At 36.5% G+C, this 19,784-nt stretch overlaps 1 protein-coding gene across 1 annotated transcript in view; it reads left to right on the forward strand.

Annotated features, from left to right (window-relative positions):
* The window catches only part of LOC120540143 (kinase non-catalytic C-lobe domain-containing protein 1), a 154,112-nt gene that overhangs the window by 115,679 nt on the left and 18,649 nt on the right, over positions 1–19,784 (forward strand). The window contains exons 13-20 of the mRNA XM_039770654.1: positions 2,965–3,055; positions 3,618–3,777; positions 10,544–11,376; positions 12,434–12,578; positions 13,234–13,499; positions 13,635–13,694; positions 16,845–17,254; positions 19,240–19,333. Coding sequence (XP_039626588.1) covers positions 2,965–3,055; positions 3,618–3,777; positions 10,544–11,376; positions 12,434–12,578; positions 13,234–13,499; positions 13,635–13,694; positions 16,845–17,254; positions 19,240–19,333 — 2,059 coding nt within the window. The remainder of the gene's footprint in view (positions 1–2,964; positions 3,056–3,617; positions 3,778–10,543; positions 11,377–12,433; positions 12,579–13,233; positions 13,500–13,634; positions 13,695–16,844; positions 17,255–19,239; positions 19,334–19,784) is intronic.

Genomic DNA, 19,784 nt, shown 5'->3' on the forward strand with positions numbered 1-19,784 from the left:
TTGAGCATTATATTATTATTAGGGAATCCAATAAACGGTAAACGGGAGCCCGGGATTCCCGGATATTTTTCATTCCCGGGAATGAAACTGCTGTAATTCCTGGGAAACCGGGAACGGCCAAGTTCGCATATATAGCGTGTAAAAGTGTAAAATTCGATCAAGAAATAACAGAGTTATAGTTGAAAACTGAAAACTTCATTGACGTCTGTCAGACAACAGCTTTGAGCAGCAACTTGAAATTGCAATGCGTCAGTCTGTTGCATCCGCATTATCTGTGCCAAGAAACTTGCCGTCACAGAATGATGACAAGAAATTGGACTTATTCACAGCAACGGCAAGCGCGGGTGTTGTTTAGAACAAGTGTATCTGTATCTGATGACTGTGCTGCCTACTTCAGTGGAGGCAAAGCGTGCTTTCTCAGCAGCTGGCGTACTTTGCACAAAGTACGCTCTCGCCTGGACGACCGCACGCTGGACAAGTTATGCTTTCTATGCTCTTATTACCGCAACTAACTAGATCGGGGTGCCCACAGTTTTTCAGCTTGCGAACTACTTTTAAAATAACCAGGTCGAAATGATCTACCTACATTAAAAAGTATATATATTCGCCTATAGCGCTGACGTCCGAGGTTCGATTCCTGAGTGGGGGTGCAGTGAGTGTGTACGCCTGATGAGCCCAGAATTAAGGCGAAACATGTGTTGCGTACTCTTTGCATTATTTGACAGGAAAACTATTTCAACCATACTGTATATATATATATATATATATATATATATATATATATATATACACACACACACAGAGTAATCCCTCCTCGATCGTGGGGGTTGCGTTCCAGAACCCCCCACAATAGGTGAAAATTCGCAAAGTAGAGACCATATGTTTGCATGGTTATTTTTATATATTTTAAGCCCTTATAAACTCTCCCACACTGTTTATAAATATTCTCCGCACAGTTATACAGTAAACCCTCGTTTATCGCTGTTAATCTATTCCAGACTCAACCGCGATAAATGAATTTCCATGAAGTAGGATTCTTTATTTATAAATCTAATATTTTTGCAGTTAGAGTATAGAAAACCTGTTTACGACCTTCTAAATACATTTTCTAACATTATTAGAGCCCTCTAGACATGAAATAACACCCTTTAGTCAAAAGTTTAAACTGTGCTCCATGACAAGACAGAGATGACAATTCTTTCTCACAATTAAAAGAATGCAAACATATCTTCCTCTTCAAAGAAGTGTGCATCAGGAGCAGAGAATGTCAGAGAGAGAGAGAGAGACAGTGAGAGGGAAAAGCAAACAATCAAAAATCAACAGAGCTGTTGGACTTTAAGTATGCGAAGCACAGCGATAAAGCGACCGCAAGGAAGGGCTCAATGTGAAGGTAGTCTTTCAGCATTTTTTAGAGGAGCGTCTATATCCTCTAGGCAAACAGCCTCTGTGCAAACAGCCCCTCTGCTCACACCCCTTCCGTCAGGAGCAGAGAATGTCAGAGAGAGTGAGAGAGAGACAGAGAAAAGCAAACAATCAAAAATCAATACGTGCTGTTAGAGCTTTTGAGTGTGCGGAGCACCGCGTAGGAAGCATATCATATATCTTTGAGGAATTTTATTTATTACGTAATACATGCTCTGATTGGGTAGCTCCTCAGCCATCTGCCAATAGTGTCCCTTGTATGAAATCAACTGGGCAAACAAACTGAGGAAGCATGTACCATAAATTAAAAGACCCATTGTCCGCAGAAATCCGCGAACCAGCGAAAAATCCGTGATATATATTTAGATATGCTTACATTTAAAATCCGCGATGAAGTGAAACCGTGAGGATTACTGTATACACACTGAGTATACTTTATACATAAAATATATGTTGTCGTACCTTGCATAACTGAATAACCTTTATGGCACAATAATAATTCAATACATTTATGGTCACTACAGTATTTGGATTTAATAATCTTAATGTGGGAAAAGGCTGACTCGCATAAATGAGAAGAGCCGAATAATGCAGTCACGGAGCTTTTGAATTCAGCTGAGTGAAAAATGACGGCTGTCCATTCTCTTTCTCAGGTCGCTTTTCAGAAGGAAGTCAGTTTCGTAGTTTTTATGAACAGTTCAAAAGTGCCTTTCCACATTTTCCTTCTTTGGAATAGCAATGATAGATTGACAGATCAGACAAACACACTTCGATTGTGACATTGTGAGAGAAAATAATCCTTTTCTAATTACACATAAAGCCCATACCCTCCCCTAACAATTTTTTTTAAATCCCTTCTTTAGTCAATTTAAATTGGAAGTCTAACTAGATCACAGCCAGAGTTTTGCAGTAGCTTGTGCGTTTGATCGTGCGTGCGGGATGACCATTGTCTTAGAAGAAAGGAGATCTCAGACTGGCCTGTATGTCAATCAAGTGGCAAATGCCATAGGGAGGATATATGATAGACTAACGTTTAAAAAAAAATTTTTTTGAATGCAACGCAATCTACCTGCACTACCTTTGCGATCTACCGGTTGATCGCAATCGACGCATTGGGCACCCCTGAACTAGATACATGTACTTATATGACAGCATGAACTGCTTGTAGATAAGGTTAGTCTTTTATTGGTGTCAACATACTGCAGTAGTTTTATTAAAAATAAGTTCTAAAACTGTTCACATGTGAGATGCCTGTGCACTGTGTCATGCCGGGAAGCCCAGGATACCCAGGAATGACATGCGGGATTCCTGAATTCCCAGGAATGGATAAACCCATCCGGGAATGGATTCCCTAATTATTATGGTAGTAAAAAAAGCTCAAGTCATTTTTATATACTATTACAGCCTACCCTACATGTAAACAAACTCCTGTTAACATTTCAATTGCATCTGAATGTAATCTGAGTGTAATAATTTTAAGGTTTTTTTTTTAAACCATTGTTATGGATTAATGGCCATAGATGCTATTTGTTGTACCTATAGCCATATGATGACGATGATGTTGATGAATCAGATGATACGGTCGAAGATGAACATTCTCCAAGTGCAAATGAGCCATCTGACTGCAGAAAGGGTAAAACACTAATATACTCTTAGAAATTGTAATGTGATAATTATGCATTTAGCATGTGATTTACACTGTTTGGAAATAATTAATGTATATGGTTTCAATGATGCTAGTAATTTATTGCTTAACTATGGGACTAAATTTAAATGATATTATATAGAACAAAGATAGTTTGAAAATATATACTTACACTTACTTAAATTTATATTATTAAACGTTGAAACAAAGAGAAACAGAAAGTCTTATTTTGTAATTTCAACAGTTTAAATATTTGTTTTAACATTTAAAAGTGCAAATCTTTTTTTAGTCTTTAGTATACATAACATTTATTTGATTTATTGAAACAACAGTAATGCAGAGGAAAGTAAAGAAAATCCTCATGATAATTTTATAGTAATTAAATACATTAACTTTATTTTATATATAATGTTGCATTAACAGTAATATTGTTTTTTGCATTTACTGTATAAAACATATATTTGGTTACAGTTTTTTGGCTGGCTTCTTCTTAATTGTTTTTCACCCATTTCCCAAATTCAGTTTTATGTGACATTTTTTTATTTTATAGGATTTATGCCTGTTGCTGGTGAAAACAAGCTCAATGCTATTAAAGGTCCACTTCCATGTAAATATCCTGTAAACAGCTCTTGCGGTCTCCCCGATGCTTTTATGTCTCCAGCAACTCATTTTAAGCCTATCATCCTTAAACAGAATGCAGAACTACAAAGGTAACTTCATGTGTAAATCTGTTTGCATTCAGCCATCTTTCCTTTCACTTTTCCAAATTTCTTCATAGTTTCAGTCCTTAGTATTTAGAATTTGCCCAGTGTTCCCTTTTTATTATAAAGTCCAGAGTCCAAAATATAGCGTACCCAACAAAAACCTATTTTTGAAGAGATAGTACTGATAAGTACTTCTTCATTATTAAAAGTGAAATATGAGAATTCAAAATAAAATAGTGCCTATAAAATTGCTTAAACTTTAAGTAAGAGTGGATGTAATTCAAATGCAAAATATGAAATTCAAGTAAGACTAACAACATAGTTTAAATAGTATAAATATTTTAGTTCCCCTCAGACTGCATCAGTTTTCCTCCAGGTACTCATTTTTGTCCCACATCCCTATACATGTGCATTAGTGGTTAATTGGTGACTCTGAAACTGTCCAAAGTGTGGGCCTGAGTGTGCGTGTGCACAGTATGTGAACGGAACACACAGTGGAAGGGTTTTCTGTCCAGGACTGGGTCCTGTCTGTCACAACCCTGATCTGGATTAAGCAGGTTTGAGAATGCTATTTTGTTATTGTACATAATAACAATAATAATAATACATTTTCATATAGATTCAGTGTTATTCTTCATAACAAAATAAATATAGCCAAGAAGGGTGAAATTCTAGCCATTGTCCATATACTGGCTGTCTTGTCATCTTTGTTAATTCATCTTTTTCTGTGTTGGTAAAGTAATCAATTATGAACCAAAATACTACAGAAATGAGAAACGGTCCTCCAGAAATTACGCATTTGAGCTAAGCCTTAAAATCAGTGAAAGCCTTGAAATAAAGACCGCTTCAGTATGACACTGAGTGCTAACTCATTGGTGAATGGAATAATATGAGTCTCTTTCTATTTTCAGATGTAATATATAAAGAACTACACTTCTTGCTATCATTTGCCATATCTATAAAGTTTCTATCTCTAAAGTATATTCAGTAATTAATTGTTTGGCCTCTATGCATATTGGGAGTTCATTTAGTTTAGAAATGTACGGCTTTCCATTCTCTCTTCACTAGCATCCAAAATCCATATGCCTGTGTTTGGGTCTTTTCCCTGTGACATTCATTCATTTTTCTGCATGTTCAAAGTCATTTGTTTAGCATCAAGAAACACAGAAAAGTAGACAGAAAGAAAATGAAAGAGGAAGGAATGATACATCACAGATATTTAACAACTGTTGTCCTTATTTCTCCCACTGATTAGAGACATTAATTGATGGCTTTGATGGTACAGTTCAGACACTATCTCTTGCTATTGAATGATTTGTTCTGATTAAGGTATAGGAAGATATAAAGCAATGCAGGATTCAGACTCCCTCATTAATAACACTTTAATGTTTCACATGGTTTTCTTTCAAATTTTTAAAGTACAGGCAGTCCCCAGGTTATGTACGAGATAGGGAATGTAGGTTTGTACTTAAGTTGAATTTGTATGTAAGTAAGAACAGGTTCATAAATGTAATAAATGCTATTGTTGACCAACTGTAACCAAGTGCTCTGCAAATGTATAATGGAGTTTCGCCTCTCTCTGACCTTTTTATTATTTCTATTTTATTTTCAATGGTGATGGTTTTTCTCTTATTTACTGTATCACTAGCACTTGCATCAGATTTGTGTTTCAGAGACATTGTTGAAGGGTAAAGACAAAAGGTTAAGATGAGCTCTTCTACACAGCACTGTCTACGCTATCACAGCAGGAAGACATCTGTCGTCAACACGTCTGGTGTACTGAACGAGAGTCAACTTCCTGCTATGTGCGTAACAGTACAAACAGGCTTGTTATTGAGAATAATTGGGGGCATCGATGCCCACTTCACAGTCACCTCCATTACAGTATGCTGCCTGCAGCGTCACCCCACCGAGAATGAACACGGTGCAGCCAAAGGCGGGTAGTAAATCGCCCCCATTCAATAGGTAGCCATCTGATGCACACTACAGTGCTACCCCCACGCTGCCCTGTTCACCCTCAATGGCCTCCGTTCAGCCACAACCGGGTCACCGCTTGCAGCATTACCAGCCGCCCACCAAGAATGAATGGGGCAGCCATGTGTGGTGAGCGGGCAGTGAAACCGCTCGCCACTGGGAGCCACCCGAGGGACACTACACTGTGCGAGCAGCGAAATCGCCCCCCTCCAGCCTCCATCCAGCCACCACTTGCAGCGTCCCCAGGCCAAAGATGACAGAGCGGCAGTTACTAAGGTGCATGCATTGCAGCTGCGACCCCGTTTGTATGTTGTAGGTCGGATGTCCGTAACCTGGGGACTACCTGTATTGTACTTTTCTTAGGACTTGTTGTTTGATGCTGAGGCAGCAATGTTTGAATATGTTAGCTTTTTCAATACCTGTTAAATGCCATGCTTAAAGAAAATTGATGCATCATTTTTAGTATTGTTTTAACTGAAACATTGAGGATAAATTTATCATGGAAAATGACAATGCTTAGCTCTTCACCATCAATATTCATGAATTCCCTGTACCTGTGAAGATTTCACGTGTCCATATCTGTGTATGTTTTCTCAGGATATTCTAGTTTCATTCCCACTGTTGCCTGTAAATTAAGTCCAACTGGGTCAATGCCCCCTGCTGCCATCCTCCAGTGGGTGGTGTTGTGCAAAAATTAAATGCCTAGTTATACGCTCCTCAGTAATTTAATATATTGTTAAATCCATCCATCCATCTATTTTCCAAACCCGCTTATCCTGAGGATGTCAATGAGGAAGCTAGAGTGTATCCCTTGTGGAAGATCAGCCCTGGCACAGACAGGCAGACACCGATGGTTCAAACATCACACACGTTTTATTTAGCATACTATTTACAGTGAATATAGTCCTGCACACAACCCAGTATCTCTTCACTACACACCCCCAAGTCCGGGCCTTCCACTAGTCCGTCCTTCCTTCACCACCTCCACTCCTCTCCTCTGAGCTTCGTCGACATCCACCCGACTCCGGCTGATGACTGGAGGGAGGAGGCACCTTTCATTCCCACCTGGATGTGCTCCAGGTGCATCCTGATGAGCTTCCTGCAGCACTTCCTGGTGTGGCAGAAGTGCCACATGAGCACCCGAAAGCACTCCGGGTGTCCCTGGTAATACTTCCGCCAGTACTTCCGGGTGTGGCGGAAGTGCTGACATCCAGGGCTCCTCAGTCGTCTTGGCACTCCCTGGTGGTGGCCAAGGCCCCTATAGGGTTGAGCTTCCATGCTCCATTCCTATGGCCCCATACCAACCAGGGCAGCTGCCCTCTCCTGATCCTTCTAGGCGTTCTGGCTGGGCACAGCCCTCAGCCACCCGCCACACCCTGCAAGCATCAGATTCAATGTAGGAAAAAATCCTGAATGTGGGAACAGTCCTTGACAGGAGGAAACACACAAATGAACAAAGAAAATAATAATAATATATTTTATTTAATAGTGCCTTTCAAGGTACCAAAGGACACTGTACATCAATATACATAACATCAAAAAGCCCAATATGCAAACTGATTTAACAAAATCAATAAAAAGCAATATTAAAGTTTTAAGTTTAGTTCTAAAAATAGAAAGTGAGGTACATGTACAGAGTTCCAAAGGCAGGGCATTCCATAACTGTGGCCCTGATATGCTAAAGCCCTGCCACCCATAGTACACGATCTGCACAGTTGAATGTTTAACAGCAAGGATTCAAAAGAATGAAGTGAGCATGATGGAGCATATAGGCATAATAAAGGCTGGACCATGAAGTGCCTTAAAAACTAAAAGGAGAAATTTTAACTTATTTGTGGAAAGGGACAGGTAGCCAATGCAATTTTAGAAGTGTAGGAGTAATATGCTCCCAAGGGTTTAAATGTGTTAACACCCTTGCCACTGATTTTTGTACATATTGTAGCTTGTTTAGGCTCCAGGCAGGAATAGCAAACAACACCATGCTGCAATGGTCAAGTCATGAAGTGACAAAAGCATGAATAAGCGTCTCAGTTGCAGCATCAGAGAACAATGGATGCAGCCCTGAAATTTGTTTTAAGAGGAAAAAGGCAACCTTGGTTATATTATTAATACAGTATGTGGATTAAAGGAGAGTGTAGGACCAAGAATAACACCAGAATTTTTATCCTATGCAGTCAAACACTTAATAAAGCCTGGAATGTTTACTGAGACATTATCTGTTTTCCTTCAACTGCATGGAGATGCAATAATTAAAGCCACTATTCAGTCAGAGAAATTTTTCAAACAACCAGTGTTTTATGTCAGCAAAACAGGTAACCAATGTAGGAGGAAGTCATGTTTACATAAGCCCTGTGTGTAAATAAACCTGTGCATAATCAGCTTAACAATGAAATGGTAGACTGTGCAGTCTAATAATGGTACTACGATGAAGGATATAAATGATAAAGAGCAGAAAACCAAGAACTAATCCCTGAAGAATGCCAAAGGGAGCCAAGAGTCAGACCTAAACTTACAGATGGCAATAAATTGCTGTTGTTCCTTAAGGTATGATTTAAACACAACTGCATTTTCAACAATTTTTAACTCAATCTCAAGTCTAAACAGAAGAATTTCATGATGTACCGTATCAAAAGCAGCAGTATTCTAAAAAGGTCATTAGCATTAAAAAACCACGAGTGCTGTCACCGTACTGGGATTGGCCCTAAAACCAGACTGAAATTCGTCAAGCAGGTCATTGCAGCCAAGATTGTCTTTCAAAACACCCGCAACAGCATGTTCTAAGATTTTACTAGGAAAGGGAAGATTTGAAATAGGCTGATAGCTTTTAAAATCCCCAGGGTCAAATTTGTGTTTTTGAGGACAGGTGTAGTAATAGCAGCTGTCTTTAGGGTGAAAGGGACCAAACTAGTTCAAAGAGATGGTGATAATACTGATGATAAAAGTAAGACGAAAAGGCAAAGCAGCCTTAACAGTCATGACAAGCTTATGGACTGCAGGATCATTCAACAATAGGAAACTAGATAAATGGCTTCCATTTAAGATAAGAGGTAGAAACTGTTTTGACTGAACAAATGGACCTTTTTAATTTTCAGAATGAATCAGATCAATCTGATTAAGAAAAAACAGAAATTTTTCAGAGTTCAGAGGAGACAATCAAAAGAAGGTTATTTTCATGTTTAAGTAGCTCATTAACAGTAGAACAAAGTATTATGCTGACCACATAGAATGTTATTAGTATAAAAATTAATCTTATCTCTGTGTAGTGCCTGCTTTTAGAGGTCAACATGTTCCTTATAGCCAGTTGCATGGGCAACCAAGTTTGTTTTTCTAATATACGTTCAAGCCTTCGCCCACAAGCTTTCATGTGACATAGTCCCAGAGAAAAACAAGGAGCACACACCCAGTAGGATCAATGTAGTAATGCCAGTTCATCTAATCTGCATGTCTTTGGACTGTAGGAAGAAAGTAGAGCAACTGGAGGAAATCCAGGAATACACAGGGAGAACATGCAGACTCCATGCAGAGAGGACCGAGGATGTCAACTCCACTCTCCTTGTTTTGAGGCAACAGTGTTACCAATTTCCCTCCATGCCAGCCCATATTGTTAAAATGTAGCTGATTTAACTGATGCATCATAATCCATTTTTTTTCAATGTTCCATGATATGTTCTGTGCAAATTCTTACCTAGAGAAATATTTTTCTTTTTTTGTGTGTGTGAAATTTGTTTTGCGCCTGGCACTGCCAACCTGTTTTTGGGATGCTTGGGTAGCCCCTTCTGTCCTGCTGTGTTCAAGGCATACCTTTGCTTCTTTATGCACATATGTAGCCTGAACTTTTAAGTTCCACCTTGGGGATTGAAGGCTAAATCTCTTTTAAACAACCCATTTCCATGAATCACATTGATTTCTTATGTATAATTCCATTTTATGTTTACCCATTGAACAATTAAGTTTTGGTGTTGCGTTCGTGATGTTGAGATACTCTTTAATACTGTCCATTGATGCTTGAACTGTATGACAAAATATTAGCTCCATTTTGTGTCATTATTCAGCTGGTAGCCTAGTATACTTGTCTTTCCTTTGCTCCCTCACATGAAGTTTTACTGGAGGCCATCTCCTTCCCTTTGCACCCTAAAACACTACTGCTACCTATCTGATCTTCTATGGCTCTTGCCATGCAATTCTAAAGATCTATTCCCAGCCACTGAATCCACCTCATACTGCTTACTTGGTAAACAACAAATGGACTCAATTTCTCCACTTTAGTGAGATGATCCAAACCAAGATTCTTCCTGAGAATCACTGGAGGCCACATGCCCTGGCTGCTCTTTAAGTGTGTGTTCATCATTCTCTTATGCAGTTTTCTGATAGTCTGTGGGCACCTTTGCTCTGTCTCTCTGTCTCTCAGCCATCCACTTATACACACACAGACGATGGTAGCCAAAAAAATGTTCTGACTGCCTCCCCCAAACTTTGCAGAATCCCTCTGGTTGGTGCCCCACCAGAATTCTCACGCCAGCATCACCACATCATCATCCCACCTCCTAAATGTATATATTGCATTGATTGCTGATTTGAAATTAGCCTTAATTGAGTTATGAGTGTGAACTGATGTCCCCTCTTCAGTTGATTCCTCTGTTTAGTTTGATACTTGGAGGATAAGAGGCAAATGAAGTTAGAAAATGAGCAAATGAATGCAAATTACACACAAGCACAACAGACAGTTAATTTTGACATTGTTATACAAAATGGAAAGAATGCACCGATTTTTAATAATATGTAAAATTTTTCTTTTCAGTCCCAACAATGAATATAAGAATACTAGCACCAAACAATATGTGAAAGCTGTGAAAAAGGAAATTCAGCAAAAGAAGGGCCAAGTTCCTGTGAATGACATTGAAAATGATGTCACTGGCAAAGGTTCTGGTGAAGACCAAGAAAAATTTCAGAATGTTACTTCCAAAGAAAGAAATTCTTCTCCTGCATCATCCAAAGAAGGTCCCCAAATTTCTCCACTTTCAGCATTTTCAGATACTCAAAGAAAAAGCAATTTCAGCTCCACTTTTCCCTCTAGTTCTTCACAGTCTTTATCTATGTCAGATAACTCTTCCATTAATAATTTTTTACTTAGACAGGACCCAAAAACTGGAAATCTAACTTTATTACCTGTTCAAGTGGCAATTTCAAAAGATATGGTGGGCTTAGATTTTAATGTTGGCCATATTTCAAGTTCCTTACATAAGCTTCCATTAAATGTTGAAGAAACGGATTCCGTGGATCATTCAGTTATGTCTCCCCAACCAAAGAATAATATGAGAGAAACAGATGAAAACATACTTTATTTAAACTTTGGGGCAAAAGAGGATATAAACAAGGAAAATGCAAACGAGTTGGCTCTCACTACTGCACACTCTGAACCAAGATTACAAATTCAGACAATTAACTGTGCATCCACATCAGCAATAATGAAGGATCCACGTACATTGTACCACTCTGAAGAAAGCATGAAATGGCCTACAAGTTTACATTCAAACCAAAGAAACCCTTCTTTAGAAGAGGCTGTACATCTTATAAAAGAAGAATTTGCTTTTGATGGCTATCTGGAGAATGGAGTTGAAGATGTTGCGATGGGTAATGTTATCTTGTTACATAAATGTAAAGAAGTTATCCACCTTTACAAATTCATAAACACTGAACCTATGAGATCATTGCAGATTCTTTTTGTACTTGCATTGCTGGTGGATTTTCACTGTTTCAGTGAATCCAGCATTTATGGATGTGTTATCTAAAGTTATCTTTGCCTACAGAGTAAAATCTTTCTCCCAAATATAATTCAGTATTACATTAGACATTGGTGTGAGTACCAACAGTTAATGGCAAGCCTATTTGGCACATATTGCATTATACAGAAAAAAACCTGTTTGGCATGACCAAGCTTCACAACTTGATGATCATTTTATTAAATACTTGATATCATGTCATAACACAAATATGCCAAACTGTGTTGTCTTGTTGTGTTTCTATAATCAAGGATGGACTTAGAGCAGAAAACTTGGCAAGCTATAAAAAGTACCTGGATGACATACAGTAGCTATTAGCCACCAGACAAGCTTGATGGAGTGAATAGTCTCCTCTTGATGGTCAAACATCTGATGTTCTTATGTTTTGTGACATGTTGTGATGACCATTTTGATGTTGCTTTAGTTCTTAAATTAAGCATGCAAGACATAGTTCATACAATACACTAGTGTTTAGTTTTAGAGGAGATTTAACATGTTTAGTTATTTTCACAAGTGTCTTAGAACAGTGAGTGACTAGTCAAACTTTTTAATTTGTTGGCTGACATCTTGACAGTTAAAAAAAATATTGAAAAAAGGTTAAAATGCTTATATTTAAAAACATTTGATAATTTGCTACAGAATGATGGGTGGCACTGTGTGCGCTAGTTAGCTCTCCAGTCTTAGTTCTACTAGAGTGGGTTTAAATCCAAAATGGTCATTATCTGTGTACGTACATATGCACAGTCTTCCCATGTCTGTGTGGATTTTCCCTGCATACTACCATATCCAAAGGTTTGCTTCGTAGATTAATTGTTTGTTCTAATTAATGATAATAACAACAGTGTGTTTCTTTAACAGTGTTTTAATGTTTTTCTTAAAATTGTTTTTATGTGTACTTTTAATTTCAGGGCAGTATATTCTGTCGTTGAAAAACCTACAGTTTCAGACTTTCAGCAGTGCAATTTCAGAAAAATTCTGTGACCTTTACTGGGATGAGAAATTACTTGAAAAACTATATGCAGTAGTCAATGGGAAGTTTCCTGAAACTGACAAGTAAGTAATACTTGATACATAATACTCTATTTACTGTACATAATGGGAAAAAAAATAAATTTAAAATCTTCTGAATAAACAGCTCCAGTCACCTCTTTTACCAATAGCATATTTCAGAGACTTCATAAAGAAATTCTGAAAATGTTAGGACAATGTAAGTTTGTAGTGGAACTAAATGTGGCTCTAAAATATTGAAGAGTGGAAACAGGTTATTTAATAGAAGCTAATATATGGGCAAAGTATTCATGTTTGTTGTAACACAACTCTACAGCAGTGACTGCAATATGTACTGTATTATTTCTTTAATGAATATTTGAATGCCTTATAATATAAAAAATACCTGATTATATTTTAAGTGGCAGAATACATTTTGTTTAGTCACAAGCCCTACGTTATTTGCAAACAGTATTAAATGCTTTACGCAAGCATATTTCTGAGGAGAAGACTTAAGTGACTTTAACATTTTCCAAAAAAATGGTGGCAATATCAAATGAACTATGAAGTTCTGCTTGTTATGAAAAATGTTAGAATATGAACATTCCATTGTAAGAGTGTCTTTGCATTTAACTTTTCAATGTTAAATTATACAATGGATACTTTTATTCTTATTCACAAAGTAAATTTTGTTTGTTATGTGTGTGTTTTTTTTACTTAGGTCTGATTTAAAATGTTTCACAGACATTAACAATTCTGGATCTCTGCCAGTAAACATAGAGGAAATTACAGAACCAGCGGTGCAAAAAAATCAAATGAAGATTAAACATCCTTCTGAAAGTAATTCCCTTGATTGGAACAGAGAAAAAGTACCCACTCAAAAGCAGCTGACAACAGAGTTTCAGTCTTTGCAAGAAACAGAACACTTAAATTTATCAGCGAAAACGTCTCTTGAGAATGGAAATGAAATCGAGAATATTAGTCTAGGTAGCTGCAAAATATTTAAATTACCAATAGCTAGTACTTTTTTGCTTAATTTATTACTTTGAAACATTCTGCTACTCAGTATGAGATCTTGTTGGATTAAACGTTTTTGTCTTTGCGTTTCCTTTTTTTTATTAGCGGATCTAAATGATAACATGGTGAACTGCTTAAGTGGATCTGAACTGAATAGTGAAACAGGTAAAAGGAAACCAAATATTCTATTTTCATGAGTTATTCTATTTGAGACAAATAATACTAATAATTACTGATGAGCATTCACTGCAGAGTTCACCTCATTGTGAGTTTGATGAAGTCACGTAAATGTTCAGGAACTTTGCTGAACTCTACAAAATGCACTGAAAGTCAATGGGGGTTGACTGAATAAGTTTTGAGTGGATTGTAATGGTGCAGCGATCTTTTAATTGTTCTTGAGGTCTAGAGAAGCATCTGCCATCTATGTTGGACTGATTATTGTGGCCAGAAATGTTAACTGAGCTGTGAGGCACCAGTGCTAACCACTGCACCACCATGCCTCAAACAACACAAGGCACATGCAGATGTACTGTTATTTTTGTTTCCAATCTATCTGTGCAGATACTTTGCACTTTTTTCTTCCATCAAGGACTTAGAAATGCCTTGAAAATAGTAATAAATCTTTTCTTTTTATTCTCCTTTCACAATTTCTCGTTTCTGACTCAAGGAGGAGGTGTGGAAGGGCATCTTTAAGTCTTGTTTTGACATGTAACATCAACACATGACTGAACATACATGCAAAGAATCCATGCAGTGCTGTACTGTGCCTGACTGCTACAGTTCTATGTTGTCACACTGACCTTGCAAAGCATCCGGTAGTGCTTGGAAAAAAAATGTATATCTTAGCCAGTGAATTTCTGGAAACTTTTTTGGTGAAGAAGGTAGAGGTGAGGGAGGGCTTCTCTAAGGCTTTTTTTGACTTGTAACAGTGGAACATGGCTAATTATACATTCAAATTAATCTGTGCAGTGCTACTTGAATACTATAGTTCTCTGATGTTACAGTGACTTCGCAATGCATCCTAGGGTGCTTGAAAAAAAATGTCTATCTAAGCTGGTGAATTTCCAGGTAATTATTTGGCGAAGAAAGTCACAGGTGAATACAGCATATTCACTGCAAAAAGCACTTTGAATTTTGACAGTCAACACTAATAACAGTATCCTACATCTAAAAAATAACCTATCTTCAATTTGTGTAAATACGTTTCTTGTGCTGAGTCATTATTCAATATAACATTAAATTAAATCTATCTATCTATTAAAAATGTATTATGTCATTAGTAATGTGTTCCACAGATAACTTGCACAGAATCACATAATAGTCCATGGGATAGCATTGGTGGTGGAGTCATCAGCATTGATGTGTCACATCTCCAGAATTCCAATTTTGAATCTCAGCCGAAGTAATGTCTTTGTGGGGTAATCTATTCCACGTGTCTATGGTTTCTTGCGTGAAGAACAACTTTCTAAAATCCATCCATCCATTGTCCAACCTGCTATATCCTAACTACAGGGTCACGGGGGTCTGCTGGAGCCAATCCCAGCCAACACAGGGCATAAGGCAGGAAACAAACCCCGAGCAGGGTGCCAGTCCACTGCAAATTTCTAAAATCCACTGTACTAATTCCTTTCATAATTTTAAATACTTTAGCTATGTCCCCTCTTAGTTGCTTAAACTAAAAAAGTTAAACTCCTTCAATCTCTTTTTAAATCTCATACCTCTTAGTCCTGGAGTGAGCCCAGTTACTCTTTTCTGGACTTTTTCTTGTGCTTCTATGCCTTTTTTGTAATATGAAGACCACAACTGAGCACAGTAAACTAGGTGAGTCCTCACTAGTTCATTATATAACTTGAGAATAACATCCATTGACTTGTATTCCACCCATTGTGATAAATAACCTAGTATCCTATTCGCTTTCTGGATCACTTCTGTACACTGTCTGGATGTAGTTAGTGATGCTTCAACTATGACTCCTAGGTACCTTTTCATAAGGTGTACGTTCATATTTCAGACCTCCCATTGTGTATTCAGAACTAACATTTTTACTTATACTTTACATTTACTTACATTAAATTTCATCTGCCACAAATCTCCCCAAGCCTGTATGCTATCCAAGTCCACTGTAACAATATAGCTCATTCTTTATTATCTGCACTTTCACCTAGTTTGGTATTGTCTGCAAATTTAAGCAGCTTACTGATTAGATTCTGGTGTAGATTGTTAATGTTTATTAAAAAGGACAGCAGCCTCAGCATTGATCCCTGAAGGCCATTACTTTTAACATCACCGAATTCTGAAAAAGTTGCCCTTGCCATATTGTACCCACCTACAGTGGGTGCTCTGAATTCCTATTTCTAATTTAATCACTAACCTTTCATGTGGTACCTTTTTAAAAAGCCTTCTGAAAATCAAGATAAATTCCATTATATATACCTCTCTTGTATTATTTTGTTGCTTCCTCATAGAATTCCAGCCTATTAGTGAAACACGACCTTTCTTGTCTGAACATTGAATATTTGATAATATTCCTGTTGTGGGAACATGTGCTGCTTCATCTTTTCCCTAATAATTGCTTCCATTATTTTCCTGTGATACACATTAACCTAACTAGCCTATACTTACTTGGCTCACTCTGATCATAAGGGATAATATTTGCTAACCTCCAGTCTTTAGGGATTTACTCAGTGTCCAGAGATTTTTGAAAAATATGTGCCAAGGGTTTATATATGTACTCACTAGCTTCCTTAAGCACTTGAGGATAAATGTTATCTGGTCCTGTTGATTTGTTAGATTTTTCCCTATTTAATCCAAGCAACATTTCTCCCTGTACAATTTGCAAGTCAGTTAGCATATCTCAGTAGCCCCTGTTACTTTTGGGAGATTATTGACTTTTTCACACATATAAACTTAGTAAAGTGCAAATTCACAGTCTGTATATACTGTATTTTCTAGCTCACTTTTATTGTTCCTAATACTCTTCTCTTCTTCCTTGAACATTCTTTTACTACTAAAATATTGAAAGAACCACTTTGGGTTATTTTTGGTCTTTGGTGCAATATTTCTCTCCAACTGTCTTTTAGCCTTTCTAATATAGTTTTTATCGTTTGCTTAGCTGCATCTGGTCAAAGTTTGCCCTGCTACAAAATAAATTTATTTTTTGTTTTAGAATATGTACTCTTTCAAAACACTGTGAAATTTATTATATTATAGTCATTATATTCTAACAGTGAACTACGGACTGTCAGCTTTATAATATGTGCATTTTTTAAATTTTGTGTTTTGAAAGATATGACTTACATTTTATCTGAATTCTAGGAAACAGCAAGGAAGAGTGTAATGACATTGACCTTGTATTATTATCAGCAAATATACATGATATGCTTCTGAATGATATTTCTAATCATGACGCAAATGAAAATTCTGAAAAAACAATACTAGTTGAAAAACAACAGGAATTTGACTTCAACTCTCAGTGTTACACTAAGGAAACATGCCAGCTCAGTCTAGATTATGCAGAAGACTCAGGAGATGGAGACTCCTTACCTTCTGAAAGGACACCTGATAACATCTATTCTTCCTCATCATGCCGAATGAATACTCAGAAATGCAGTCCTGGCTGGCAAGGTGCATTTTATGGTGTGAATCGTTTTGGGGTGGATGTATTGAATTACGTCAAAACACTTGGTCAGCAATGTAAAGAATGCCATGTCCAGACTAAAATGATAGTAAGTACATTTTAGAATTTAGTGATCTTCTTCTTATTATTATTATTATTATGTTTTATTTATTTATTTTTTTTAAATTGGTAATTTTTTTTGTTTTAAGTATGAATATAAAAATAGCTTATCTTCCAAGTACATGTGTATGCACTGCTTCCATATTTATTGCTTTTTAAAATATTCATATATAATTTTCCCTTAATGTAGGAGATCAAAGAATGAAATTTCTAATATAATTTAACACCAGGCTGAAGTTAAACTTAATGTGAAAAAACTCATAGTTAGAAATTCATCAGTTTCACAACACTGGACGTACAGTATATAAAACACTCTTTGCTTAGAATTTTGCCAGTATTTTAAATATTTATACTTAAATTATTTTCCATTTTTAATACATTCAGAGTGATTCATCTTTTAATTTTATAAGGACACATAAACCAAGTAAGTGTATTCACAATTTATGGAGAAATCCAGGTTTTTGAATGCAGTACATTGAGCAAAAGCATCCTCAGCTTTAGAGTGAAGAAAATACTTCAAATCGTTGTACTCTATATTTATTGCATACCTGCTTCAAATTGATAAAATAAACAAATAACAATACTAAAGTGTGAATTTTACTAAAAAAATTGTTGCGTTGATTTCTTGTGTCATACAAATAACCTTTCATGTTCTGTCCTTTATGATCCTACACTGATTGTAACCCTTCACCTCTAATGTTTACACTAATGAGTTTAATTGTTCAATTGCCATTTTGAATAATATATACCAAATCAGCAATGTTTCTTAATTATGCTGCTATTCATTAATTATCAGAAAACACCTACAAGAGATATGACTCATTTATACAGCTTATTAATGTCACATAAATAATAAATGTATCCATTCATTAATTTTCTGCACTAGTTTCTTTTTTATCACAAATTTAATTGATTTAGTAGCATTTGTTGCATTACACTCTCACAAAAATCCTTACTCTCTGACGTTCACAAGGTAACATAACATGCATGCCTTTGAATTATTCAGATATGTCAGAATGCAAGGAGAATATGTAAGCTTAACCAATAATCTAATCTAATATGCAGTGGTTTCAGCTTCTGCCTCGGTGTCGCACTAGGTCTATTCTGCTTTTTGATGTATGGAAACGTGAAGGGAATCATGGTGTGGATCTCCTTATGTCTGAAAAGTATGGAACATTTCTTCCTGTTCACTACATTTTTTCCCCAAACTCATATCTCTGACCTGGAGGTGATTTACGTTCATCAAACCTGAATCTGCTTAAGCAGCTGCTTGACATGTGGAGATCAGATATTTTGCAAATACTGTATACTTTTAAGTATGTTTACACATGCCTAGATTCCATTTTATGTGCAAATCAGAAATAACAAAACCTAAAAAGACAACAAACTGACAACCAGTTTTGTTTCATTATGGTTGTAAAATGCCTAAAAATGGTCAGCATAATATTTTCAGTAACAGTATAGGAAGTAAACTATCAGGTAACTCTTTTCCAATTTTGTTGGTATACAGATGTCAACCTACAAAAGATACAGATAGATGTTGGTATACAGACTGGTTTACACAACAGCATGAACTAATCAATATGGCAGCTGAGCTGATTGACATGTAGGAAATAAATTAATCTTCATTTTCATCCCATTAAAATAAAAGATTAGTAATTTTTACTGGGTAGCTTGTGTTCGTGAGTAATGCAGTGGACTGGCGTCTTTGCCAAAGCTAATTCCTGTTTTACACAAAATACTGGTGGAATGCCCTCTGGTTCCTAATGGCACTAGAATGGGCAACAAATGTGTTCAGAAACTGCATGGATTTTTTTACAGTGTTTTCAATATCAACAGACTCCTCAAAAACTGTTGTAGCATTAATGCCAAGGTTTTTTTTAAGATACTATGAATTTGTTTCATTCCAGGTCATAATATCATATAGTCAATATAATTTCCTTTCACAATCTGTATGTTTAATATCATCTACAGGAGCTTCAGCAACAACTAATGATTGAGACAAAAAATTACAAAAAAACAAGAACATTCTACCAAAAATTGTTACATCAACATAAAAAACATAAAGGTAAGTTCAATTGAAAGCATAAGTTAGTGAGTGTGTGTATAAATGTAGTCGGGCTGACATGTTGACATGTGGAAAGTGCATTTTTGCTACACCTTAACTGCCAATTCCCCAATACACATTCCTTTACTTGGTATGAGACGATGCTCTTTAATTCACATATACTATATAGGTGTTGCTATATAGGCTTCCCAATACAGTACATTTACTGAACAACAGACAAAAAAATATTTTACATTGAAAAAAATATAAAACAATAAAAGACAATTAGTTTTAAGACAATAAAACGCAAAATAGGCATTAAAAACAATTCTAATGTTTAATGTGAAACTTAATGCAAAACATATTTTGTCTGTTCTGCTTGTACCACACGCTTGTCTAAACACCTTTCTTTATTTCAAGCTAAGAGAAGGCAAAATGGTGCTTTCACTAGCGTTTCAGTGGTGCCACATGG

The sequence above is a fragment of the Polypterus senegalus genome, chromosome 1 (assembly GCF_016835505.1).
Source record: "Polypterus senegalus isolate Bchr_013 chromosome 1, ASM1683550v1, whole genome shotgun sequence".
Lineage (NCBI taxonomy): Eukaryota > Metazoa > Chordata > Cladistia > Polypteriformes > Polypteridae > Polypterus > Polypterus senegalus.